The sequence below is a fragment of the Montipora foliosa genome, chromosome 2, assembly GCF_036669935.1.
Source record: "Montipora foliosa isolate CH-2021 chromosome 2, ASM3666993v2, whole genome shotgun sequence".
NCBI lineage: Eukaryota > Metazoa > Cnidaria > Anthozoa > Scleractinia > Acroporidae > Montipora > Montipora foliosa.
The window spans coordinates 64,349,627-64,377,541 of record NC_090870.1 but is presented as its reverse complement, the minus strand read 5'-3'; the positions used below and the strand labels follow the sequence as shown (position 1 = coordinate 64,377,541).

The following is a 27,915-nucleotide window of genomic DNA, read 5'->3' as shown; positions in this document are numbered from 1 at the left end:
TCTCTGTCCCCTCATTTTCTCTTGCTTTCTTGTAATGGTTAATGTGATTTTATACAGGGGACCTTAGTGTTCTATTGAATGCCCACCTGTCTCAGGGCGAATTTTGTAAATAAATAAATAAATAAATAAATAAAATAAAATAAAATACGTTGATAAACTTTTTTTGATACGATCTTTATTTGTTAAATTTTTTTTCTCGAGTTTGTACCGACTTTTTCGTAAATGGTGGCTATTAATAGCGCAGTGGTAAAGCATTCGAACTGGTAATCGGAAGGTCGTTAAGTTTGATTCCTTCAACGGAGCACTCGGATTTTTTCCGAGAGTCCCCGAGTTCTAGCTCCTACGAGTGTCTTGTAGCTCAGTGGTAGAGCATCCGAACTAGTAATCGGAAGGTCGTAGGCTCGACTCCCGCAATGGAGCACTCGGATTTTTTCCGATAGTCCCCGAGTTACTAACGGAAAAAGTCATCTCTTCAAAAGAATCGTGTTTATGGGCGACCATTTGTGAAACTTGGAAGTGATCTAAAAATAGACGATCTTCTTTACTCGCTTTTTCTCTCGGAAATGGAAAAAGAAAATTTCTTTGGTGCAGAATCCAGTCGCTTATGTACCTTGAGGGCACACTTGAAAGATATAGAGTTGCAAGTTGTCTTTTTTTTGCAAATTTATCTGTTTTTTTTTTACAAATAGAAAGCGGTTTTAATTTTAAAAGGCTAGAAATTTCTGCTTACTGAATTACGAAAACAAGTTAAAAATGAACAAGTGAAAATGATAAACGTCCATAATTATATAAATAAATAAGTATTTTAAATTGAGATCGTAAATAATAATAATAATAATAATAATAATATATTTACAGATATCTTTCTTTTCTTTGGATTATTCTAGCTTTCTTTTTCATCTTTTTGCAATTGAACACTACAAATTGTATTGTAACTACATTGTTATCATTAAAAAATAAAGCAGCTCAAGCACTTCCTGCTCAGTCCAAACCTGCCTGAAATTTTAATTTTTAAAAACCTTAACTGTTTTGTTATCGTGCGTAGATTCCTCTGCAATGCTGGAAGGACGAGGTCCATGTCACTTGTATAACTGTCATAAAAGAAAACAGTTTCACTCGTTTTCAAAAACTAACAGATTATTTAAAATTAAAACTCACCCAAGGAGTTCTCACAGTCAGTAAACTTCATTCCTGAGCATTATATGCATAGCGATCCTTTTTCGAGAAAGAAAACCATTGTTACTAATTTTGACAATTTTGTTAATTTTGATTACCAAGATAATGAATTTAATTTGACATCACAGAAGAAATCTTTACCGATTCAAGACAATTAACAATTATTCCATGAACGCCGGTTGGATTTGTTAATTAAATAGCAATTGAGAAGCGCAGCACCGAGTTTGCTAAAACAAGTCCCATATCCAACTAGCGCGAATGGAATAATTGTTTTATTAAATTTTCATTAAATTCTGAAAGCTTGGACACTTGAAAACGAAAGCCAATAAGTTTCCAGCCTGGCAACACTTTACACAATCGGTTTCCATATAAGGTCATACGGTATACTAATATGAGCTGATAACCGAGATTGAGTGAACCAATGAGAAAGCCGCCGCAATATCCGAGGTAGAAAATATAATAATTAACAATTATTCCATGAGCGCGCGTTTGATATGAGATGATAGATAGCCAACGAGGCGCGTAGCGCCGAGTTGGCTATAATCATCTCATATCCAACAAGCGTGAGTGGAATAATTGTTTTATTAAAAACGCCCCCCAAATATAGAAACTAGACTACAATAAAAATAAAAAGGCCCAAAAAATCACGCATATGCTTGCCGTGTTTGTAGATCATGGTATAATGGCTCATAACCCATGATGGCTTAGCCAATCAAAACTCTCGAATTGCATTATCCAATTATCCAGTTTTTAATAATTGGGCATATTTCTCCTTTTGCGATACACTGGATAGACGCCGAATTTAGTGTGCCTCCAATTTCTTTCCCAGGAAGCTGGAGAAAGAAATAGGAAGGATTGCTCTGATAAAATATATTCCGTTGTCGTGAAGAGGATGGACGTTGAAAAATTTAGAAAATTAAACTCCCATATTGGATTATGCTGATCGACAGCCTGGTGACTAATTCTAGATTTCGCGACATTTTGTTCAGCGGAAGTTAATCAGTTTCGTAAGCGCAGGAATTTCAAAATGGCGGATGGTTTGAAAATATCCGTCCATTTTAGGTATTCTATGTTGCTGCTCTGATAAGAAATCATTTGCCTTAGAGTATTTACTTAAGTTTTTCCTTGAATTTCTCTTTCCTTTTCAGCGGTGGAGCAGAACTTTTGTTCAACAAAGTAAAGAAACACGAAGTTGTCTTACCAAAGAACGAGAATCCATGTGAGTCCAATTATTTAAATTAGAGCTAACTTAGCTTTACGCCCTGCTTTCGTCTTGTATTAAATGTTAGTCACAGTATTTTCTGTTGCATGATTGTATTTTCCTTTGAAAATCCTAAAATATTTTCTGAGCAACTTTAACACGGCCGTTGGCAAAATCCGGATCGGACCGGATCGGATCGGATCGGATTGACAAAACTCGGACCGGATCAATAACACCAGACAACGAGCTCAAATTCTGTGCCTTTCTCTCTTATGTAGTCGTCTCCTCATTTTTTGAGACTCGTCGAAATGTTTTTTTTCCAAAGGTGATTATAGATTCCGAAGCGGAATTAAGAAAGATACGATGTGATGAATTGATGTCAATAAGCGAATTGACTGTGTACACAACGGTCTTCTTTTTCAAACACGAAAACTGACGACAATTCTTTACTTTACCCCAGTCCCTCCAAAATGCACAATATCCTGATTTAGCAACACAACGGGAATGTCAGTTGACGATGGTGAGCGCAGCAAAAATATCCATATTACGTCATATTTGAGTAGAATCCCAACTATTCTGCAGGCTCTCCTTTCGTCAACTGATGTTCCCTTTCTGTTGCTAATTCAAGCTATTGTGCAATTGTCAGGGACGGGTTAAGTAAAAAATTGTTGTTAGTTTTCATGAGCAGACCGTTGCATACGCAGTCAATTCACTTCTTGACGTCAATTCGTCACATCTTTCATAATTCCGCTTCAGAGTCTGTAATCACCTCTGAAAAAAAAAAAAAAAATTTTGACGAGTCTCCTGTCTTCAGCACGTTGTCTGGTGACCATCTACTTTTGGCGGGGATTTTGTTATTGATCCAGTCTGTGTTTTGTCAATCCGATCCGATCCGGTCCAGTCCGATCTGATCCAATCCACTCTGGTCCCGTCCGGTCCGGTCCGGTCAGGGTTTTGCTAACAGCCCTTTAAAACAAGGTAGGAGGTACGTGGTGGAAGAGATCGTGGGACATAAAGGGAATTTAAATCTAAAATGACCTCCTTCCAGTGATAAGGGAGAAATAGGCTCATGTCTTTATTATTTTGTAAATCTGTTTCACAAAGTCAAAATACATTTTTCTGTACCCCTTCTTAATTTATCATTAATGATTTTTAATTCTTTTACAGGGAACATTAAAAGATTATTAGTGTGGATCAAAGACAACTTGCTAAAAGAAAGACCAGAACTCTTTGTACAAGGGGACTCAGTGTGAGAGGCAATCTTTTTCTGCACTTAATTTGCTACCTTAGATTGTACCAGTAAGATAAATTGAGGGCTGTCCGGAAAGCTAAGACCTAACACCTAAGACCCGGAAACCTAAGACCCAGAAAACTAAGACCAGCAAAAAGAAGACCCAGAACACTGCAATATTCCTCCAACAACTCTGGCTACTTGGGTTCGTGGTCCGCAGTTCACTGAAGTCAAACAAACAGAGGTAATTAGTAATTTTCCTCCATCGTTCAAATCGTTAATCCATGTAATCCAGAAACCTAAGATCTAAGACCCAGAAAACTAAGATCCTGGAAAAGTAAGACCTGGAAAACCCGGTTTGTAAACATGAGAAAGTGTGTGTAGGGGGGAGGGGTGGAGGGGTGGGAATCAAGCAGCACCAACATGGTAGCTGTTCAACGAACACCCAAGGGCATATTTCTTAACAAAAGTGAACAGCATTACATGTATGTATGATGGCTTCGGTTTTTTTAAATTGCAAGGTCCGCAGTCCCTAAGCGTTTCCAGTAAATTTAGAAAAGTGTTGAAATCACCAGCTGCTTTAACTGGCGTAGTTGGGATTTAAAGATAAAGAACAAGGTACCGGTATATTACATGTACAGTGTGCTTGCTTCACTTTATATGGATGAACGATCTAAAGATGGAGGAAACAGTAGCTAGAGTTGCTGGGAAGTATTGCAGTGTTCCGGGTTTTATTTTTGCGAGTCTTAGTTTTCCAGGTCTTAGTTTTCCAGGTCTTAGTTTTCCAGGTCTTAGGTTTCCAGGTCTTAGGTCTTGAGTCTTAAGTCTTAGTTTTCCGGACACTATAAATCGGGTGGTTCAACAAAGAAAACATCAGCTGATGGCAAAATGAAAGGCCTTGACCTAGAATAAACCCTATTCTGAGATGGCCATTTTTCAGTAATATATTTTCATGTCTTGCATTTAAACAAGCCTAATTGATTGCAAACAAAAGAACACCTACATGGAAACTTGCAAAACTTTTGGGTTAAAATTCACTATTTTATTTACGTGGGTCAAATTGGGGATAGGGCTTGTAAAATTATTAATGATTTATTACGGCATTATGGTTTTTCTGCTCCATTGGTCACCAGAGAAAAAGGAAATTTTAAATGTACTGGTAGTTTAGGAAACTGAAAGAAGTTCATGTGTTTAAAGAATTTAGGTAACAGTGCTAGAGAAAACCCTGTCCAGTCATCCAGGACAAGTAGATTTCATACTTGGACGAGCAACTGTCTTAGACCACTTGCAACAAGCATTTATTTATTTGCCACAAAATATAGAAGAGATGGCAGTAAAGTAAGGAAATTAATTGGACAAAAAAACTACTCAGGATAGCAGGGACTAAACTAGGGGATAATGAAGAATAAGAAGTGATTGCACCTTTTACACATGGGTGTCTTGAAAACAAAGACCCCTAATACCCCAAGACCCTAAGCCTAAAAACCAAGCAGAGGCCTGGCTTTTAGGCTTAGAGTCTTGGGGGTCTCAAGGGTCTTTGTTTTCAAGACACCCCTTTTACATTCTAGGGTTTTGATCAATTGACTATTTTGTGATTTTGTGTTGTTCAAAACAAATTTTTGTCTTGCTTTAATACATGTATCCATGGTTGTGACGATTTCACCATAGCTTAACCCATTGACCCTTGAGAGTGACTGTCTAATGTCAGACGATTTTACTCATCAAAGGGGGGCATCCTAGCGTGTTTGAGGTGTGAATGGGTTAATGTTCCATTAAACTCAATGACAGTCAAAAAGTAATTGCAGTCTCTTTGTGCTTGCAAACTGCTTCTCAGGTTTAAGTTCATTTTTGAGCACAAATAAAACACTCAGTTCTTTTACTGTACAAGAGCAGTGCTTACAATGCTTAGTAAAACCCTCCTCTGTGTGGACGTGTTGTAGTTGAAATTTTTTACTGGTTCAAAATTTTTAAACTTATTCACACCTCAAACGCCCTAGGATGCCCCCATTGACGAGTAAAATCATCTGGCATTAGATGGAGTAAGACTAGTAAGTAAGAGTAAGTAAGACTCACTCTCAGGGGTCAATGGGTCAATGGGGACATTTTGCCTGAGTTTAATTAATTTAAACCAGTTCAATTTTGATTTTCCTTTGTTTCAGAATATGATAATGAATATTAGACAAAGATAACTGGTTTGAAATATTTTTAACCAAGAAAAAATGTAAACCACAAACATATGCATCATTCATAAGATAAACCTAGAGCCAAATCCACCACAGGGCTATCCAGCCAATAAGTTACTATCAAGTAGATAATAGGGGTCTTTAGATTGGAGAACGAGGACGACTACCAGTACGAATTTCTGTACTGAGCATGCGCATGAGGTTTGGAGGCCAACATTTTTCGAAGTGTGCGTACTCAGAACGGAAAACTCGTACTTGTAGTCATCCTCGTTCTCCGATCTAAAGGTCCCTAATAAAAGTAGTGGAGTTATCCACTGGATCGTGTGGTTTATTGTCAGTTATTCGATGGACTTTAAATCCTTTCACAGCATTCAGGGATTCACCATTGATTAATACCATTGTCTGGCATTAAAAGTAACATCTACAACCGGCACTCTTGGGAGGTGAAGGGTTAAAATGGGCCAGATCACTAACAGCAGTACCCTGTGAGCAGAGTCTCCTTCCATCTTCCTAGAAAAATCGGGAAGAGGAAGTAGACTCTGCCAGCCACCTCGACATTTTGTATTGTGCATGCATTAAAAATTCAAATGTATTTGGCTGTCAGTCACGTGCGAAGAGTAGCCGCAAAACCACAAAAAGAACACATTTACTTTACAGTTGGGATATTTTCGAACAACTCTGGCAAGCACATAACAACCAAGGAGTCATTTCCTTGGAAACTAAAGATAGCCATTTCATTTTTTACTAAAAATTTATCGGTTTCTGGCAGACTAGATTCTGTAACCAACTTACGGAGGAAGTACTCATGTGAATTTAGAGTTAAAAATTTTCACACTGTTGTAACTTTAAAAAAAAATAAAATTGATGACATGTGGGGATTGATCATGAGCAAAAATTAAAAAAACAGGTTTGACAAGTTGAAACTGGACTGATTTATCCATTCCTTTGAATGAGCGGTAAATCAAAGAAAGTCGAGGCAGCTGGCAGAGTCTTCTTCCTCTTCCCGATTTTTCTAGGAAGATCGAAGGAGACTCTCCTTGCATGGAAAGGAAAGGAACTTTATTTAAGTGTCTAGTCGTCCTAGCGTTGCAGCACTAATTGGGGACACTGTAAACTGAAAATCAACAATTAACACAAATCAAATCAAATGTTAGTTTTTGAGGAGTGGGGAAACCGGAGTACGCGGAGAAAACCTCTCAACCCACATGTGACGCCGGATCTGGGAATCTAACCCAGGCCACATTGGTGGGAGGCGAGTGCTCTCACCGCTGTCTCATCCCTGCACCCCATATAATAATAGCAGTCTTCTGATCCTCCTTTTTCTGAGAATTAAATTTTCCCAAGTTGTGCTGACATATGGTTTACATTCATCCTTTCTTTTAGACGACCAGGAATCCTGGTTTTGATAAATGAGGCAGACTGGGAGCTTATGGTATGGAGATTTTATTTGACTTACAGGTCAAGGTCCGATTTAGCAGGCTTGTGTTTCAGGGATTAGATTTTTAAATTATTGTTTATTGTTGGAAGAGGTGTGGTGATTCAATGATGAATTTGCATATGTTTATGCCATGTTTAAAGGGCAGTGTCGCACTATTTCAGTCAAACTTCAAAATATTAAATTACATCTTTGCATCAGTCAAGACCAAAAAATAATGGCACAGTTTTGTTGCCAATAACAATTGAAGTGCACTAAAGCTATTCTTTGTAATTTGCATCCATAGATGGAGAGGATGGAAATGGGTTGAAACTTGAAAAAACTGAAGACCACCAATATTATTTGTTTCTTTTAGTTTTTGATTTCTTTGCACTTTTCACAGGATTTTGTGCGCAAAATCTTGTAATTAGAACTGTTTACCAAAAATAAAATTCCCTGACTTTCACTGACTTTGACAATATTTTAAGATTTTCCCTGCCTTTTTACAAAATTTCCCTGACTGTGGCAACCCTGATTGTTAAAATGAGTTAACGTCTACATTAATTTTACTATTGCTTTCTTCAGGGTGAATTAGAATATGAAATACAAGAAAATGATACCATTGTGTTTATTTCAACTCTTCATGGAGGGTAGAGAATTGCTGAAAATGCGACGCTAGACCAAGGCCTGCAGAAAACAAGAGGTGAAAAGAAAAAGGACAGAAGACACCATGAACTGTCCAAACACAAGAAGTTCACGAATAGAATTATGGGACTGAAGTTGGTTACACAACTCTGTACATTTCATTCCTGTTACTTTAAAACGTCAAATTCTGGTTACTGCTATTTCATAGCTGACTCAAACTGGACCTAATAAAAATTTGTTCCTCAAGGCAATAATAACATTAAATGTTATATTATTATCGCTTTTTTGCAAACATGCAGTGAGACATTGAATTGTCAGTCTTGGTGTACAAAACAATAAATCTAGTAACTGCGCGGAATTCCCATGAATTTTGACATTTAGCTACATTGTTCTCAACAACAAGTAACCTATTGAATGCAAATATTAATTTGTGACGTCAAGCCCGTTTTGTTTTCAATACTTGCTTATCGATCAAAGTACAACCACTTTTTCCATCTTTCAAAGAGAATAAAAAGTAAATTTTCAATTAAAGGGTTTTAAAGACTACACAATGTACTTAGGATGATTTCGTAGAATAAATAATGCCTGGGAAAAAGTTTGCTGAGGTGATGGGCACTTTAATTTCATTAATCACTCACATAAAACCTGTCCTATTAACCCTTTCACACCTGAACCTGCCTAAACCGGCCATACTTAGTATTTTACTGTCTAACGCCAGATGATTTTACTTGTCAATGGGTTAAAGTCAGTTTCTCTTAGGGGCAAAGAGAGTAAAGTCGTACAATGATATCTCAAGGAAGTTTTAAAGGGAATGGCCACTCTTATTACAGAATAAGTTTAAACCGAAGGAAATTAAGTTTACAAACAAATTTGTTCAAAATTTGTTTTAAAAAAAGTGTTTATATCAGGAAAAATGAAATTTAAGATCGCTTATTTTCACTTTCAAATTTTGTGGGTGCTGCCATCTTGAATAGTTGTGACGTGTTAAGGTTGTCCTATTGTCCTGACACAAAGAGCTTAATAACAATAGGGCAACCGGAACACATCACAATCATTCAAGATGGCAGCGCCCACAAAATTTGAAAACAAAAATAGGCGATTCTAAAACTTATTTCTTTCAGATACAAATACTTCCTTTGAAAATATTTCAGATTGAAGTGACTGTAACAGTTATTTCCTGTGATTTGAAGTTATTTCTTGTTGAAGTGGAGGTTCCCTTCAAGACCCCTGATACAATTTGCTAGGTACAATACCCTTCTGCTACTTTTAGCCAATCCCAGTAAAGTAGAGTGACCAGTCTTCCGAGTCAACTGTTTCATTCGCATACATGGAAACAAAGAGATTGGCCAAATAATTTTCTAGGCATGTTGGACACAAATATCAAGGGGAACTTTTCCAGAACGGAGGAACATCTCTTTAGAGCTCTTTAATCCCACAGGAATACTTGCTACTTTTTCATTATTTTTATCAAAACCCAACAGCAATCCAAATTATATATCCCTCACTTGAGGAAAGGCAGGAGCCCCTCTTTCCAACTGAACTCTTAATCAAGCCTTCCCCACAAAACTTTCATTGCTCCTTCACTTTTTACAAGAAATTATCTGATAAAAAAGGTTATGAACAATATATTTTTTTGTTTGGCTTCAACCTGCTGTCCTTCATTTCATTTTGACATATAATCTATTTTATAATTATTATTTGTGCAACATCTTCAGTTCCCACGGCCTGCTCCTGTCTGACCTTGTAGCTCAGGGGGTAGAGAAGTGGTGATCTAACCCGAAGGTCGTGGGTGGGCTAACGCTCACATGGTTCATATGGGGTACAAAACAAGCACTTCACATTACCCTCTAATCAGTTAATTCTGTAGTAATTAGTGTTTCATGTTGTCCTTTAGTAATATTTTGGATAACGTTGAAGTTCAAAATTAAAGAGGCCAACATGTATGAAACATGTAGTGCTACCGACAAATTGTTGGTTGCAGTTGTTACAATGTGATTTTGTAGATGGCATTTCCTTGTCAGCACAGGTTGGTGTTAGAAATGGGGCACTTGTCCCTGTTGCATGTCTGCTCTGTGGTGTTGTGGGAGAGAGATTGTCAAAGAGTGTGTGTTCACAAAAAAGTGTGTGTGCAGCTCCACACCAGCCCTCGGATTGCCCCAGACCAACCTGCCTTAACAAAAAGAATATGTATGTGTATGTATGTATACATGTATGTGAGCAACATGTACGAGGATGTTGATCCTGTGGTTTAGCCACTCAGAAATGTACAGGATCTTGAGATATGATCATTTTGTGTTCACATCACCAAATCATGTGTAACAACTAAAACCAACAATGCATCAGTAGGACTACACGTTTATAATGCACGATCATGACGTATGAGAACACTTCAATAACGAAAACTCCTTTGTGAAGAAACATTTCTGCAGGTCAAAACAAAGACTATAAAGGCACTGAAATCAAGAGCATTGTACAAGAAAATGATCCTGCAAATTTACACCTATTGAAAGCATTTTACTCTCAACTCCAGAGAAAAATGTAGCAAATTCGCTGACCTTTTGTTTTAACAATGGTTATTTAACCCATTGACTCCCAGGGGTTCCCCATTGATGAGTAAAATCGTCTGGTGTTAGACAGTGTAAAATACCAAGTATGGCCAGTTCAGGCCAGCTTCGGAATCAAAGGAGTAACGACTGTGTTAGCATACCTGAGAGACTCTTTTCTCTGACATTCACTTGTTAGCTCGTTACATTCACACGTTATTTTAGTCACATGGTATTTAATACATTTTACATTTTGCTCATTTTACTTTAAAATAATTTTCTTATCCCTGATGATTCCGTTGATCAATGAAAGCTCAAATTTTAAACTTTTTCTACAGTTGTTAAAGGCCTCATTTGAACTTCAACATTATTATATTATGTGGTGTTTATTACTGGAAATTAGGCTGGAAATTGATGGCATTTATTAAACACCCAATAGAAGTCACTTGTGGTTGTCCAAATAGCTCTTGATTTACAAGGACAAACTTTGGAAAAACTACTTCATAACACAGGGATTAAAACACAGAATTTGTCATTTATACAAGAGTTTTATTATCCCACAACTGATTTATTCTTTCACTGCATATTTTCTCAATGAGAAATGTGCAAGCTTTTTGCGCTGTTTCAAGGTCTTGCGGGATGCCTCATGTTTTGTAAGTGCACGTCTCATAGCACGGGTCTTCTTTTGCCTCAAATCAAGAGGTTTGAACTTCTTCTTTTTGTAGAACTTGCGAAGGTTCTGGCGTTGAGAATGGCTGATGACAGTCAACACTCTGGCAATGGATTTTCGGACAATTTTTCTATTTTGAAAAATATAAACAAATGAGCTATGGTAGTTTTTTAATTAAAAGCTAAAGTGGTACTATGATAAAAAAAAATCACTTCCTTTTTTCCTTCAGATTTTGAAAGTGTGTTAGCTTAAACACCTGCCTGGCAGAATTTTTAGCTTTGATTTTTATCCAAAGGCTATTTACTTTGAGTGTAAGTTTTGGATTTCACGGTCCACCATCACTCACATCCAAAACTGACTGACTGGACCTCAGGGGGTTGGATCAAGGGAAACGTGCATGTCATTGACTCAATAGCTTACAATTTCAGTGTATAAATGCAGTTTATTATGTATGCAAAACACAAGTTTAAAAATCTGGAACCTTGGGTCACTTAGTGTTTCCTTAACATAGTTTTGAAGTCCAAGGAAAAAAAATTATTTTTTTAAATCATAGTATCACTTTAATTAGGTTGACTTTTATTGTTTATCTATAAAAAAAAAACTGTCAAAATGAACACTTCAGCCATTTCTATTTTTGAAATACACGCTTGCACATCAGAAATATGCCCATTTTTGTCTAAAAGTAAAACTGATGACATCAAAAAAGTTTGAGAACAAAGAAAAGTCAGCTTTGTAAATAATTGGATTACCTATGAGGTGATAAGAAGTGCTATTTTGTACCCATGTAAAACCATGTGAGCGTTAGCCCCACTAATGGAAATGGGCCCACTCAAGGACAGAGAAAAACTCTGACCAGGGTGGGGAACCCTGGTCAGAGAACCAGATCAGGGAACCATGGGTAGAAAATAGCAATTCACATCACCCTTGCACAGTTAGTGCTGTTGAAATATAAGTGCTACACGGCCATCGTTTGCATAAACATAACCCCTGGTATTTGTAAATAATAGGGAAGATATCTGTTTACAAAGATTGCTTTTCTTATTCAAATGTTTCGACAGCCAATGAGGCTCTGGTTGGCACATTAATGACAATAGATGACGTCAACGATGTCTTCCCTATACACAGACAATTCAATTTAGAGGAATTGTTGTTAAATAAGTTTTTTCGTATTAGATGTCCAAAGAAATTTGGAATTCCTGTATACATGAAAAATATGGCATTCAAATTATTCTACTTACATTTTGGACAGTTTGGAAGCAGCTCCCCCTGTCACCTTGGCGACTTTCAGCTGTGACAGCTCAGTCTTCAACTCATCGAGCTGCTTCAAAAGTTCTTCCTTCTTCTTTCCACGAAGCTCGTGTGCTTTAACCTTCACCTTTGGAGGGAATTAACCATTTGAGCTCATTTTTAAACTAACTTTGACAACAACCTAGTTGCACCGTGTAAAAAAAAAGTAATAATATCAATCTTATTTCTGACAACATGCTGCATAAAACATAACATTTTGTGGCGCAATGGAATTTGCAGTTTTCAGGAGTGCCACTCAATATTCGAACAAAGCGATTTTCGGATATCACAGGAATTCCAATCCGACAAATGTACCTTGAAGAAAAAAACTCAATTGAAAGTAAAAGGCAGCACCTTTTTTTCACTTTATTAGTCGACTGAAGCAGCGAATATGAAAGGGACTCCGTAAGTCAACAGAAAGAATGAGTATGCAGGATTTATTTTCAAAAGCACCTAACTTTGTTAACCAAACAAAAGTTTCGATGGAAAGAGATCTTGTAGATGTATTTTCCTAAAACCCACCATTTTGATGTCGGCTTGGAGAAAGGAATAAGTTCGGAAAGGCTTGTGGGTAAAAAGTCGCTGACATTGGCCTTATATCGCAGGCTCAAACAAAAGACAGACGCCTGGCAGCGTGGCCGGCTTGACCTTCTCAAAGTCGTTCGCTTGGTTTTCTGGTGTGGTAGGACCCGGCACGAGCGTTCGCTCGCTCGTACGATCGCGCTTCGCTCTCTCTGTCGCGCTCAAAAGCTCGACTTGTGAGCAAGTCTACGTGGCCGGCGGGATATTTTGTCGCGGGATTATATGAACAAGAACTAGTACTCGCGGCTAAAACAGTTAAAATAATCCCGCGATAGAATATCCCTTCAGCTTCTCCAGCATGAAATGTATCAGAAGCACAGCGCCGAGGCGAAAATAATTATATCTTTTTCTCGCCCCATGCAACCAACCCTGTAATTATCTCTCAATGGTATTTTTACAATTCCTACTAGTATCAAATAAAACGCGTACTTACTGAAGTATTTAGATAAAGGTCACGAAGTGTAATAACTAGAATTCCTGTAACAAAGGAGATCTTATTTATTCCGCAGTGAATGAAATGACAAGATTTACTTTATCCATGGTGACTCGAGTTTACCCGAAAACATCCTAGCTCCCTCGTGACCAAGCTCCCACGAGTCTCCTATATTCTCGACTCCTGCAAGGAGTGCTCGCAAATTTCCCCTCACGGGATCCCCGTGTAACCGTCGACAGAATAAGTCTCTTCATCAAAATTTCTGAATCAATGTTTGTAACAATTTTTGCATTGTTATAGTCAATCATGAAATAATCGGAAAAATGGATTCTTTTCTTTTTTCGTCCAGCTGCTGATTCAGGCAAGAAAACTGACCGACTTCCAAAACGTGCTCCCGGGCAGAAAGAGCAGGAGGGGAATGCCGGTTATTTTAGATCTAGCTTAGCTTATTTTAAATATGAAAGCGATAAAAACGCTTCACCTAAGGCGTGGTTAGCCTCTAACCGATAAAGCGAGTGGTTAGTTTCTAACCCATAACGCGATATCGATTAAAAGCACAATTTATTTCCCAGAGTTCATGCAATGTACGGAGCACAATGAATGTGCGCATGATAAGTAGATATCTGAGAAATGTGTGAGCATGAATGCTGATTAACCTGAATCCTTCATTGATTTAAAGAAGATTCTTTCTCTAGTTAAAAAAAAAAGCGATCGATGAGAAAAGAGCTCAATCATGGTTTATGACGTAATTTCTTCCTATTGTCACGAGAGTTAATTGAACAGAAGAATATCTTATTAGGCGAAGGTAGGGACAACACACACAAAAAAAGTTCACGTTATTTTTATGTTACGCACTCTTTTATTACCACGTTCATAGATGTCCTTATTCCACATGTTTACAAGACTTTATCCGGGTAAGTGAGTGCCACGCTCCATTGGATATCACGGCGCGCGCGGTCAATCCAACTATAGATTTTCCAAGGTGTCGTACGCCCGTGGTAATGATGATAGAAACTAGTTGCTTGGCTACGGGTGAAAGAGCTACTGAAAATTTGTCAGTATTTCTTTCACCCGAAGCCAAGCAACTAGTCAATCACAAAATAGCAAAGGAAAAGCAACTCCAATTCAGTAGAGTGTTTACCCTCAGCAAAGATAGGTAGGATGCAATTATTTGTTTCTTGTTTTGGTAAGTTCAGTTCTCTTTCTGTGTGATGCGATTAGTTAGATCATTACACGCATTTTCATTTTACAACACTCGAACTGCAAATAGCCGCACAACTTTTTGGGGAAAGCTCTGAGGAGGAGGATGATGGCAAAAGTCTCATTGATTTCTCTTTCAGGATTCCTCGTGCAATGATTGAAAGCGATCTCTTGTTTCCCTGGCTGGATTCATATCTTCACGCAATGAGAGGCCAGATCAAGAAACTGTGCAACTGCGAAGCGATCAACAAAGTGAGAACATTCATGCACACAATTCAGCGACACCCAGTGGCCTTTGTTTTTCTAGGAACGTTCATAATCACTGGCTTTCTTCCGTTCTTTCTTTTCCTAGCCTTCGTGGCGGGATCTTCAATTTTCGTGCTTTTTTCGCTTCTACTTTTCCAAGGTGGTGTCCTCGCGATTGGGCTTCTATCCCTGCTCGGGGTATTTGTTCCCATTGTGTTATTTGGAACAATAATTGCAGCCATTGCTTACGTGGTTTACATCATAACTGCTACCATATTTCACTTGACTCACGCTTTGACGAACACAATTGTAAGGCTTCCTATCGCAGTTCATTCAACAGTGAACCAGAAATTTCATGATGCGTTTTCGCGTCTTGGAGGTGAAGTGAAAATGGAACTGCATCGTCGTCATTCTAATCATTCATAATAGTGAATGAGAGAACTCATTCTTACACTTTTTATTATTCAAATCATTATCAAAAAAAGATTCAGAGTATCCCTGATCAAAAGTAGGAGCCAAAATAAAATTAAAAGATCAGTAGTAGAACTTTGGATTCGGTTATTTCATTTTCCCATTTTGTTTTACAATAAAGTTAAAACTCCGGGAACGTCGGTTATGTCTATATTTACTAATGGGCCGATCAAATCGAAACTTCAACATCCCCTCTCCCGGGCAAACCACGGACATTTGACTATCCTCTGTGCCCGAGGAGTGGGGAATTTGACCTTTGCCGGCGTGGGGTTGGGAAAATGGAACCGGAAGTGTCAGGTTTCAAATGATTTTTTTTCGGGCGCCGAAGTCGCTAACATCTATGAAACACGTGTTTGGACGAGATGGAAGAGTTTAAAGGAAGAGATGTAGCATTTGTGAGCGATTGGCTTACAAAAAAGGTCTTCAAATGGTCTTTATTAAAGACGGCAGGAGCTGACGACGATTGTTCTTTAGTAGGGTATGAGAGACAAATCCGACGATAGGGTAGGGCATTTGAACACCATTTTGGCCGCGATCCAATCTTCAAAAGTTCAAATGCCCGGGCTTTGCCGGGGGAGGGGGTGTTGAAGTTTCGAGTTGATCGGCGCATAACAGTTGTTTAAAAACTATCACATCGCTGTCTGCTTGAGGCGCACGAGACTAATAATGGGTGTGTTTTCACGGCAACCGCTGTCTCGCTAAACATTCCTGAAGGTGTTTTGTTTGGAGACTGCGTTAAGCGACTTACGAATGATACGTGTTTTCACGGGTAAGATTAAATTACGAGAGAGCACGTGCTAATGCAATAATAAAAATAGCACACCTGTTGTATTTCCAATTTGAATAACCGTAAAGCTACTCCTCCTTGGCCGAAATTCATAGGTCATTTTCGAAATATCAATATTCAGCATGAAAGTGAGACAGAGAGGACAAAAACAATGGGAATGTGAAAGATTTTAACATATCATCCACTTTCCTTTGTCTTCGTCCTCTAAACCTCTCTTTCAAGCTGAATTTTAATATATCGAAAATGGCCAATTGCCAACTCGCTTAAGCTACCTGGTTTTAATGAGAATTCTATTGAAATTTTCCGACTCACGTAACTTTAAGCGAGTTGAGAAAGGAACTTGCTAAGCGACCTGAAAAACCGCTCTTGAAAACACACCCAATGTGGGCTAATTAAAAAATTATGCTGCTAATCGAAATATTGGAGGCTCAAAAACGTCTTTTAGCTCTCTCTGTAATAAATAAATAAATAAATTACTCTTTAGCCTCTATGCTAATCATCCTCACCAGCCTCATTAGCACAAACAAAATCCAAAAAAATTTTTGATCCAAAGTGAGGATAGTGATGCTGATTAGCAAAAAGACTATTTTTTTTGGCCGCCATTTATGAATACGGTATAAACGGTGTTATTTTAGCAGTGCCTCAAATTAAATGGTCTGTCACATAAAAAAAGCTAAACCACAGGCTAACCAGGATAAGATGAAAAGAAAAGACATTCTGTTCCAATTTAGCCCTTTTTTGTATTAAACTTATCTTTTGTGGCCTGGTTTAGATTGAAAAAGATATTCTTCCTTAAATGAAGTAAGAAGGAGCCCGAAACAGCTGTCCATGGCTGTCAATTGACCCGGTGAAATGGTTGTGCACATGTGTGATACGTTAGCCACACCGGGTAGTTGTTATGGTATGTCACCTTGCTTCTTTTGTTGTTCTTAAAAACGACTAGAATGAAAACAAAAGAATCTTAAAACAAGAGGCTACAGGTAGCCTACACTTTGTTCGAAGGAAGTATTTCAGTATTTTCAGTGTTAACCAGTCCAAAGTCTACATTCCGTGCCCATTGGGAAGGAGGGCATACCTCTCCCCCACCCCTCACACTTCTGTGATCCATATAAAAAACCTATCCCCCTCCCCTTTCAAATGTACTCTGCAACCCCTAGGCTCGATTTCCACTGCTCACTCAAAGTCGCGTTTCCTCCCCGAGAAGAGAGTGTTCTCAGGAGTGATTGCTGGCTCATTAGATCCAGGTTGGGATAACAGAAAATACATGACTAGATTTACACTATAGGTATACTTTTAATAAATACTATTTTATAGTCTCAATAAGATCAGTATTTACATACTCTGGTCTAAACATGCACCAATTTTCACCAGTATGTTACCTTGTTGCTTAAATCATGCAGCTCTGTGTTCTTTTCATAATTGTATAAAATTACCTTGCAGGGTAACACAAATAAACTAAATGAACAAATGAAATGAAAGATGGTGAGTTGGCTCCACTAATGAATGAACACAGTAAAAAAAATGAGATATGTTGACAAACAAAAAAGACATGCTGATAAAGGGTTGACATGACCACAAAATATGAGTATGGACAAGCACATGAAACTTCAACATGTTAAGTGCATCAACTACTTGTTCAGGTTTGACACAACCCAACGAAATCAGGTTTGACAGAACACAATGAACAACTGACAAAGTGACACATGGCTGATCCCCAAAAGAAGATCTTAGAATAAACTTTCCTGCCTTCTGTGATATCTAGTTACAGTACAAATACAACATCAAAAATGTGAGAAACACAACACTGCACTACAGCATGTATACCAGAAAGAGTGACCAAGTTTACTGATTAATTTATAGTCATTCTTTAAAGTGTGCACTGCTATCCAAACAGGCATTTAAAAAGTATCTTTACATGTACCTCCAGAATGGAAGCAAATAGAGTGGAAACAATAGTATTGTGAGTCATTTAAGTTATTTTGAAAGGGAATCAAGCTACCTCTTTCAAAGATCTCTCACAAGCCCTTGATTCAGATGACAGCTATTTAAATAATCTGTCAGTGTCAATGTAAAAATTAATAATCAACCAAGAGCTTATTTCATTGAAAAGAAAACTGATGCTATAGTTAGTAATCTTAGGCTACTATAACCTGTGCTTGCCATCACTCAATTATAATTGAATCAAAAGCTGGTCTCTTTGACTGTGTGCCACAAGTAGGAGATGCCCCATCACGTGATCGCTTCCCAAGCAATTGAGGGTGTGCTTCCATTTGGTCCTCTGTAACAATTCTTTTAGAATGAACTTCACTTAACATGTGTTGAGGTACCAACACAGGGGTGTGGCCATCAGATTGTACACCAGAGGATGCTATTAGCCGCTTAGCATCCTCTATGGTCGGCACAAGCACCACCAGTCCCTGTGGAATGTTCTGTTCACCACTCTGAGAAGAGCGCCGTGAGAGAATAATGGGTTTTTTTGATGTAGGTGTTGTTATTTTTTTTCCTGGAACAGCTGAGGTTTCACCTGAACTTGACAAAGAAATGACTGTCACAGGTGCTGACTGGGAACAACTCACATGATTAGATGTTGATGTAACTGAGGACACCTCTTTAGAATGCTCAATTGGCGAAACTACTGTTGCTACTGATACAGGCTGAGTTGCACTATGCACTGAAATAACAACGGAGTCATTTCTATGTGAATGTGTTTTATGAGGGCTTAAACTTTGGACTTTGGATAAGAATGGCACACCCATGTCAGAGTTTAGCGGGCTTGTCCCTGTAAATCTCTTTTTAGGACTGAGGGGCGATGAAGACAAACCGTTCAAGTCAACTGTAACATCTGTTTGCTGGTTGTTTAAAGAGGAAGTAGTTGAACTGGACTGTGCTGTATTTTCTCGTGGTTTTGTAATATTGCTGGAACAACAGCTATCAGCTTCACCCATTTCAAGTGATCCCTTTCTTTTTCCTTGACCTTCTCGTGGTTCAACTGCATTGCCCACATCAGACACAGCAGTAACACTGTTTTTGGCATCTTGAGATGGTGTTAATATTTTCCTTTTGTCCAACAGAATTTCGGAACTCTTTTTGATTTCATCCTTGCCAACCTGACCACTTACTGATGCTGGAGGACTGTCATACGAATAACTGCTGGTGGGTACAACAAGAAACTCAGGCTCAAGAGATGACGCTAACACTGGTGGAGGAACTCTCATTAACTCTGGGTGTTCTCTGATTGTCGGTCTCCCTTTAAAAAAGAAACAAACCCAAAACCACAAACTCTCAGACAGGTTTCAAAAAGGAACAACTTGAAATTGAGTATCCAATTTAATTGCCCTACTGCTGATTTGCTTGTAACTGCCTCACATGTGTTTTCCAACCTTAAGCAACGGTTTTGTGTAGTTGCTTTGGGAACTCTGAAAATTACATTGTCAAGTGTAACTAAGAGAAGCCAGTTCAATGCCATGTACCACAAATGATAATCAACTTATGAACACTTTAGTCTCAAATTACATACATACATACATACATACCGGTACAAACTTAATTGACCACTCCCCATAGGGGCTTTTCAGGGCCCATGAACACAATCAAGACAGAACAGAACATTCAACAACAACTGTTAAGAATCCCAATAACTGGCCGGAGGCATGCTAGTTGGCTATTTAGGAGTACAGCTGAGAAGTTGAACCAGGGACTACCAGGAACAAATTCAACCAGTGGTCAGAGCGTGTTTTGAACCCGGGATCCCCCGATCTCAAGGCAAGCACCCTAACCACTGAGCCACACTGCCTCCTTGTTAACATGCCTACATTTGGTTAAAGATCAATTCAATAAATCCTTGCTATCAACTACACGTAAAATAGCGCTTAAAACATCATGTGTATTTGTAACTTTGCTTGCTCTGGCTGACCGACTGTTAACCAATCAGGATCAAGTAATCATGCCCTCTTGATTACCAAAAGTGCCTTCAAGGTTATAAAAAAATGCCCTCCATCTCAGCCAGTCAGCAATCAGTAATTATTTTGCCCCGTATGTGATAAGCCTTGTAATTAACTCATTTGATCGTATGCTTTTGTTTTGGATGGTTCCACCAATAGTAAAGTTCCCCTATCCCCTACATAAACCAGTAACAAAACACAACTCCTTGGATTATTTGCTCTGAGGGTCTAACACTTGAAATGTTAGCTCTCAAATCTTTCTTACACAACTTAATTTGCCTTTGTCCACTTGTTTCATACAAGAAAAATTTTAATAAGTATTATTTTCTGTAGTTTTCCAGCACTAAATTGAAAACAATTCCAAATCCAAATACTGACAATGTACTATTACAGCTAATGTAACACCAATAAAAAATGGACCCACGTTTCACCTCACAAGATTCCTTTTTTAAATCCTGATTGAAATATGATAATAATTTAACCCTTTTATCAGGACTGGACAATCTGCCAGCCAGCAAGCCATGCGAGCCATGCAAATTTTAAAACGGTTAGCTTTTCAATAACAATGTGACTCGCATGTTGATTTGCATGGTTCGCCATGTTGGCTTGCATGATTCGCAGCCATGGCTCACATGACTTGCAGTTGTGGCTCGCATGGCTTGCAGCCATGCCTCGCTCACGTCACTTGCATGGCTCGCTGCCTCGCAGTTTGTCCTAACTCCTTTTATCACTGAAGCCGTCTCCATGGATGAGTAAAATTGTCTGGTGTTAAACAGAGCAAAATCTACAAGAACTAGTCTCAGGAGTTAGGAATTAGTCTCACGAATTAGTCTTAGGATTCAACATCTACCTGAAGATGACCTGTCTTGGGATGTTGAATGTGAGCAAACCACCTTCACTGGACTCATGTTCTGTTTGCGACTGCGTCGTGAAGTCCTGTGGTACGAAGCAGTGCCTTGTACATATGGAAAACCTTCGGGAACAGGGGTACCATGTGACAAAGACACATGAGAAGCCTGGTTAGCTTTGCCATCATCATCATCCACTGTTTGCAGGACATCAATCACCTGAAGTAGTTGATGAGCCATTGGTGATGTGGATGCTGATTCTTTCTTCTCTAAGATTTGCTTGTCACTTGAGTTGTCTTTGCTGGTTTCAAGACTCTGTGTACTTTTGCTAGGACTTGGGAATGAACTCCTTGCTTGGACGATGGCCTTTTCAGGACCCAAAACACTGGTACAATGAGATGACTGTTTCATATCTGGCCCAATTTCAACCAGCACAGCTCCTGGTGGGGCATGGCAGGAAGGATGACAAGGCATTGGAGCACTCATAGCTGCATGAGATACACAAGCTGGACAATGGCAATGCATTTGAACTTGATGGACAACACGAGGTGCTTGACCATGCTCATGTGAAGCTGACCAGTCTGAATTTCCTAATGAGATGTTTGACTTGCTTAAAGTGTAGACTTTGGGTCCTTCACTGTCATGAACTATGACTTGCTGTTCATTGGAATCAGACGGAGATGTTGAAGACCAAGAGGTCTCAGCCCTGCTCGAGGTTGAAGAGGCTGCAGTGGTTTGTGGCTGTGGAATTGCCAGTCCAGCAACACTTCCTGCAGTCAACGAGTTAACAGTTTTCTGTGCTAACTCAACCTGGTCTTGAAGAATGGCTAAGGTATCTGATGCATGTTTCATCTGATTATGCAGAAGACTCAGGCATTGTTCTGCAAAGGAAACCTGGTTTTTTAGGACCAGAATACTTTCTTTAGCATCCTGGACTTTCCTAAGTAAAGTGCCTTCTGGTGCTTTAGGCTCTTTGTCACTGCTTTCTGTATCTGCACTGGATGCTGCTGTTGTATATGTATAGTCAGTTGACGAAACTGGTTCCATTTCACAATGCAGTCAAAGGGTTATAGCACTGAAACAAAAACAAATTAAATTTTTAAAAGCATTACTTTTACAAGTTTCTTCACAAACATGCACAAAAATGCCATATAACCAGTTAATAGACAAGCTTGAAAGGCTGAGTTTGGCTCATCAAATGAAACATCATGTTGTCATCATCAGAAACTTTGCATATAGAAACATAGCATTACAAAGTTACACACGATTGACACTGTACTTTGTAGTTGCAAATGGATCTAGATTTACCGGAGTAATAGTACCTATGTCGAGGTCCCACCAAACATAAGATTTACTAATTATTTTGTTCTTTGCTAATTAATTTCATTTTCTCTAATTACATTTGGTAATAATTTTTATTTAACTTTTCAATCTTCAACAGATTTAGAAGTACATTTTTGCAAAGTTAATTCACTCCCCGTAACAACTTAAAGATTTCCGAATGATTTAACTCATCAAAAAGGAAAAGCTCTGTCATCTTCTCCCTCTGTTCAAAACCCTTTCTCCTTTAGATTAATACTATTTGAACATTTTATAGGGGTGTGCAGAAAATAAAGACAAGGAAAACGAAGACCCCTCCCCCCCAGAAAAAATGACATACCAAACAGCAAAATAACAACTTAAACAAATCATTAGTACAGTATAACTTATGGTATAGTAGAATCTTAAGACACCGTATTTCCTTCAGGACTTTACAACCTAACCTTTACTACGAGTTTTACCAACATGCGAGGCAGCGAGGCGTGCGAGGCACCATGCGAGGCGTGCGAGGCAAGAAGCGAACCATGCGAGTCTTGGCTGCGAGCCATGACTGCGAGTCAGCATCCGAGTCACACAGTTATTGAAAGCTAACCGTTTTAAAATGGGTGCTTAGACTTAATAACTGTTTATCAGCGCTATTTGAAATGGGTGTTTAGACTTAAATGCGAAATTCGCATGCCTCGCACGCCTCGCTGCCTCGCACTTTGTAACGACCTCTTTACTACGTAATTAAAAAAAAATTTACTAAAAAAACTACAATAAAAAAAATGATAAGAAACAATCAATCAATCAACTTTATTTAAACACGGTAAATGGCTCAGCAAGCTGGTTTTCAGACAGGCCATGTAAGAATTACAAGATATAAATGCTAAAAATTACAAGAATTACAAGATATAAATGTTCAAACGACTAATAACCTAGGCATAACTTAGCGCTAAAAATTATTTAATGTCAAGGAAATTTAAACAATAGTAATAATTAGTAACAATCATAATATACTATATAATACAAAACAAGCTATGTAAAAATGTGCCCTAGCGATGTAAAATGTGTCCTAGCTAGGATAGCGCATGTTTAAAGCTAGCAAGATCCCTTAACTATCTCGCGTATTTGATTTGACAGTTGGTTCCAAGCCATTGTACCTCGATAAGAGAAAGACCATTTAAGAAAATTTGTTTTAGGTAGCAGTAATTGGAAGTCATAGTTTGAACCCCTCAAGTTAATTGTGAACTTCAGAGGTTCTATGAAAATGCTCCTGAAGATACGTTGGACAATTATCATTGAATACTTTAAACATCGTAATTAACAAGTGCCTTTTCTCTCTTTCTTCTAAGTTAGACCACTCTAGAGAATTTAGCACTGATGATGATCTTTTAATTAGCACTCCTGATGATGCTTTACAAGGAAACCGTGTGTAAAAGCAAAATAAAACTTCCAATATAAAACTTCCAAAATAAAACTATTAAAATCATAGTTCTTCAACTTATATTTAAATTCATTAAGATAGGGTGAGTATCGAATATCAAAGGGCAGACTATTCCACAGTACAGCCCCGCTATACGACAGACTTCTTTTACAATAATTACTGCAAGGCTGAGGAATGGCAAGTTCCGTAAGGCTGTTATAGCCGGGGAGTGGGTTGTGGGCTCTCACAACCTCTTGAAATGCTCCCAATGGCGTGCAACTCTAAGAGCCTCTGTCAGCTAAGTCCAACTTCTGGCCTCTGCGCAGGCGAACTGGCACCACCGACAGGAGAATGGGCGAAGGCCAAGCCACTGGTGCCTTAAAACCAGTTGCCCAGGGTAGATGGGGCTCTTAGCATGTGAAGGCAGCCCAGCTAGGGGAAGGTAAACCCTGATTTCAAACCTCCGCTGCCTTACGGCTATACCTGATCTCAGGAAGGCTTCAGTAGTAAACCTTGAGGACAAATCCGGAGTGGAGCCCCTACGGCCGAAGGCACATGCTCAGCACTCCCCTTCTGGCAGATTCTGCAGTGGAACTAGCCCCAAGTTGTATTGATTCTTCCTTTCCCTTGGACCCAGCCAATTACACCAAGAGGGGGACACTGTCGTATGGGCAGCCCAGTGTCTCTTTATCTTCCCACCCAGGCCTTAGTGCAAACTGGAAAGGGCACTCCAGCGGTGTCGCAGCCATTGTTCCTCGCCATCGTGGACCTCTCCAAAGCTTTTGACTTGGTGAGCAGAAGCAGGCTCTTCAAGATCCCCCAGAAGATTGGCTGCCCTCCAAAGCTCCTGGCGATCATCACCTCCTTTCACCAGGACACGCAGAGTACAGTCTGCTTCAATGGGGCCACCTCCAATGCCTTCCCAGTCAGTAAAGCAGGGCTGTGCCCTTGCTCCCACCTGTTCGGGATTTTCTTCTCAATGCTGCTACAGTATGCCTTTGTAGACTGTGCAGAAGGTGTCTAGAGGTCAGACAGGAAACTCTTCAACATCGCCACACTCCACGCCAAAACAAAAGCTTGTGTGGTGCTCATACAGGAGCTGCTGTTTGCAAACGACACTGCTTTAACATCTCACAGCGAGGAGGGCCTCCAACATCTCGTAGACAAGCTGTCCCACGCCTGCAAGGAGTTTGGGCTAACGATCAGCCTCAGGAAGACAAACATCCTGGAGCAAGTTGCTGAGTCTCCCCCAGTCATCACCATCGAAAAAAAGGGAGCTGGAGGTTGTGAACAACTTCACCTACTTGGGTTGCTTTAACATCTCACAACAAGCGAGTGTGGGAAATGACCTGTTGAGTGAAGGACCAAGATGTGCGTCTACCAAGCTTGTGTCCTGTTGACTCCCCTTTATGGCAGCGAGTCACGGACGACCTATGCCAGACAAGAGCGGCAGCTCAACGGATACCACCGCTGCTGCCTTTGACGCCTGCTGCACATCAGGTAGCAAGACAGAGTTACCAACGCCGAGACCCTGGAGCACGCTGGCTCACTGAGCATGCCATCACTGATCAGTCAGCAACGCCTTCGATGGCTCGGCCATGCATATTGCATGGAGCCTGACCGCCTGCCAAGAGAAATCCTTTATGGAGAACTGCGGGAGGGAATCCAGCGCGTGGGTCGACCGCTGCTGTGCTACAAGGACGTCATCAAGCAAGAGTTGCGATCTGCACTAATCGACACCAGTGCATGGGAGGACATCGCCAAACACTGAGATACATGGCGGCAAAGTGTCAAAACGGGGGCCTCAAGGGCGGGAATGAAAGCTAGAGTCCAGGCTACATGCGAGAGAGCAGCGAGGAAAGAACGCGCAGCCTCTGCGCGCGATTCCACAAGGCATGTCTGCTCCACCTACAACAGAGACTGCGACTCCAGGATCAGGCTACACAGTCATACAAGATCCTGCCCAAATCCCCAGTGCTAACCATCGCCTCTTCGAGACAAAGATGCCACTACTACTGAGGAATGGCAAGCGTACAGTCACTATCTCTTAGGTTATAGGTGAAAGTATCGGAACGGAAGACAAAGTACGAACTAAGATAGTCCGGAAACATATTATTTACAATCTTATTCATCAATATTGATTTATTAACAAGGCATTGATGGTCCAGTTTAACCCAATTTACCACCCGCAACAATCCATCAGTACTACGATCGTAATTTGAAAACATTATGACACGTGCAGCCCTATGATGAGTGCAGCCCAATTTTCTCATTTTTGTAACTTTTGAGAAAGACTCTTAGAACAGGATGGACTAGTGAATTGTAAATGGAGAGTGCACCCCCTGCACCCTCCCCCTAGATCTGCCCCTGCAGACCTTTGGTCTTCGTTTTCCGCACACCTTATTGAATAGTATTCCAGTGGTGACATAAGGCGAAAATTGTTTATTGATTTTAGCCAATTTCAAATCAATGAGGGCAATTGGTAACGTTATGAAGAAAAAAAGCTTCGAGGAGTATCAAAAAACAAGCTATTATATAATTTCCAAAAATGATTGAATACTTGCATGCCTAAAAATTTTTTCATGGAAATTTTAGTTTCACAAAACAAAGAAGATAAGCCAAATGATTTTGAAGAAAACAAATTTGGTTGTATTAATTTCCTTCATAAATCAACCATAATTATTTTACGATAGGTCTCAAGAACACACTGAGAGAGGTCTGAGGTGAACTTTTGATTGGTCAAAATATATTTTTCGTGTTTGGAATTCAGTGTACAGAAAGATTTTTAAAATGGAAAATTTTTGTGTAAATCTCAGCATAGAATACAAAACATTTCCCATTAATTGTACACCAATCGACTGAGCAAATGAGCTGAACTTGAAAAGTACAAATAATGTATTCTTGCCACGCGATTCAAAGGAACGCCTTTGTCCGCGAAAAATATTCGTCGTAAAAAGTAAAGGCCAATTTGGGTACTTTTTCCAGAGGAGGTTGCCAGTTTAAGCTCCATTCAGACACGGCAAAAGCAACCGAAAATCCTGAAAATTTGAAGAAACTTCTAAATGAAGTTAATTTTCCTACAGCAGATGAAAAGCATACTCTCGTATATTCCCATTAAATAGTCGTAATTGATCGAAAAAACAAGATCCATGAAAAGATGTGTGTGCGTGCGTACGAATTAAGATAAGAGCAAGTTATACCCAGCACTTTCTCCGGTATTAATCTACCTTTAACGAAATCAACAAAGATGATCTCGCTGCCGTAAGATACGTTAATACCAAGGGATATGAAATCTATTTATATTAAGGCCAAGACCTTACAATGAGTAAAATTTGAGCCACATTTTGCACGCTTTTCCCTTAAAGTTCACACCTGTTGAACAAGAGTTTTCTACCAATCTTAAGAACAGAAACAAAGTGTTCGATTATTTTCTTTGTCGTATCACTCGAGCTAAATGAAGAATCGGGCACGGAAGAGATCTTACAGGAATTCTCAAATTTCCGGGGAATATTATTCGTTCAATCGAATCAAGAGTCATTTCAAACTCGGAAGCGTTCGAGCGATAAGTGATCTTTTAGAAAAGCGACACAAAACAAGGCTTAAAAGCAAATTCAATCGGAAGGAATTCAACAGACACACAAAGTGACAAATGCGCGATCTTCAGTTGCAGTCATCGAAAATTATATCTAACCTTCACGCGATCTAGCTGACTCTGTCGCTTCAAATTCGCTTCCCCTTCGCGCCCGCCGATGTGAATTTTCGCCAGTAGTCATCTAATCCAAACCAATGTCAAATTAAGAAAGAAATTTCCTCTCAAAAATGGAATCTTCGTTTGAAATTTCGCCTTCTTAACAGGCTTTCGTTACTGTGAAAGCAATTAAAATATAAAGGAGACATATTAGCCGCGGATTTCATTTTTGCAATTAGGTGCTATTGTCTTCAGCACCAATCAGAACGCGAAACAAGACAAGTGGAAAGCTCGTTTATGTCTTGGGCAGACCACTCATAGACTTTGACCAATCATAAGAGATAGTTCAACAATCAGTGCCAATCAAGTCGTTTTAATCACGGTAAGATAATGAACAAGAGAACCAATGAAGATCCTTCTTTCTCATTAGCTTAGTAAGGCATCGAAGATGAACTACAGCTTTGAATAAGTTTAAGCCTACTGTCTCCTGTCTTGCGAAACATATCAAGCGAGATGTTAGTAAAACAAATGTCAAGTAAAATCATGAACAAGGCGGTTTCGTTTATTAAAATCACATCTTGTGTAGGAGTAAATTCGCAATTAAATTCTTTCATTCGTCCAAAGAACCTCGCGGGAGATTAGAT

At 39.3% G+C, this 27,915-nt stretch overlaps 2 protein-coding genes and 1 long non-coding RNA gene across 3 annotated transcripts; 1 reads left to right on the top strand and 2 right to left on the bottom strand.

Moving 5' to 3' along the window:
- The first annotated feature begins 2,166 nt into the window (after positions 1-2,166).
- On the top strand, positions 2,167-8,445 carry LOC137985521 (ubiquitin-related modifier 1-like). Its single transcript, XM_068833143.1, has 5 exons — positions 2,167-2,238; positions 2,325-2,395; positions 3,545-3,626; positions 7,175-7,223; positions 7,791-8,445. The coding sequence occupies exons 1-5, from the start codon at positions 2,204-2,206 to the stop codon at positions 7,857-7,859; spliced, it is 306 nt and encodes a 101-aa protein (XP_068689244.1). The 5' UTR covers positions 2,167-2,203; the 3' UTR covers positions 7,860-8,445.
- Positions 8,446-12,301: 3,856 nt separating this feature from the next.
- Positions 12,302-12,866, bottom strand: LOC137985530 (uncharacterized). The gene is made up of 2 exons (XR_011119311.1): positions 12,705-12,866; positions 12,302-12,438 (listed from the first exon to the last, which is right to left on the bottom strand). It is a non-coding gene; the product is annotated as an uncharacterized lncRNA (long non-coding RNA).
- A 4,483-nt stretch (positions 12,867-17,349) lies between these two features.
- On the bottom strand, positions 17,350-27,541 carry LOC137985514 (uncharacterized). The gene is made up of 3 exons (XM_068833136.1): positions 27,275-27,541; positions 20,861-21,933; positions 17,350-19,316 (listed from the first exon to the last, which is right to left on the bottom strand). The coding sequence occupies exons 2-3, from the start codon at positions 21,903-21,905 to the stop codon at positions 18,232-18,234; spliced, it is 2,130 nt and encodes a 709-aa protein (XP_068689237.1). The 5' UTR covers positions 21,906-21,933; positions 27,275-27,541; the 3' UTR covers positions 17,350-18,231.
- Between the last annotated feature and the right edge of the window lie 374 nt (positions 27,542-27,915).

Bases quoted from the DNA above. Each gene is read 5' to 3' on its own strand.
- LOC137985521 (XM_068833143.1), top strand. From the start codon at position 2,204: ATGGCGGATGGTTTGAAAATATCCGTCCATTTTAG. The intron at 2,396-3,544 runs GTGAGTCCAATT...ATTCTTTTACAG, and splicing joins ACCAAAGAACGAGAATCCAT to GGAACATTAAAAGATTATTA. The intron at 7,224-7,790 runs GTATGGAGATTT...TGCTTTCTTCAG, and splicing joins AGGCAGACTGGGAGCTTATG to GGTGAATTAGAATATGAAAT.
- LOC137985514 (XM_068833136.1), bottom strand. From the start codon at position 21,905: ATGGAACCAGTTTCGTCAACTGACTATACATATACAACAGCAGCATCC. The intron at 19,317-20,860 runs GTAGATGTTGAA...TCTTTTTTAAAG, and splicing joins CCAAGACAGGTCATCTTCAG to GGAGACCGACAATCAGAGAA.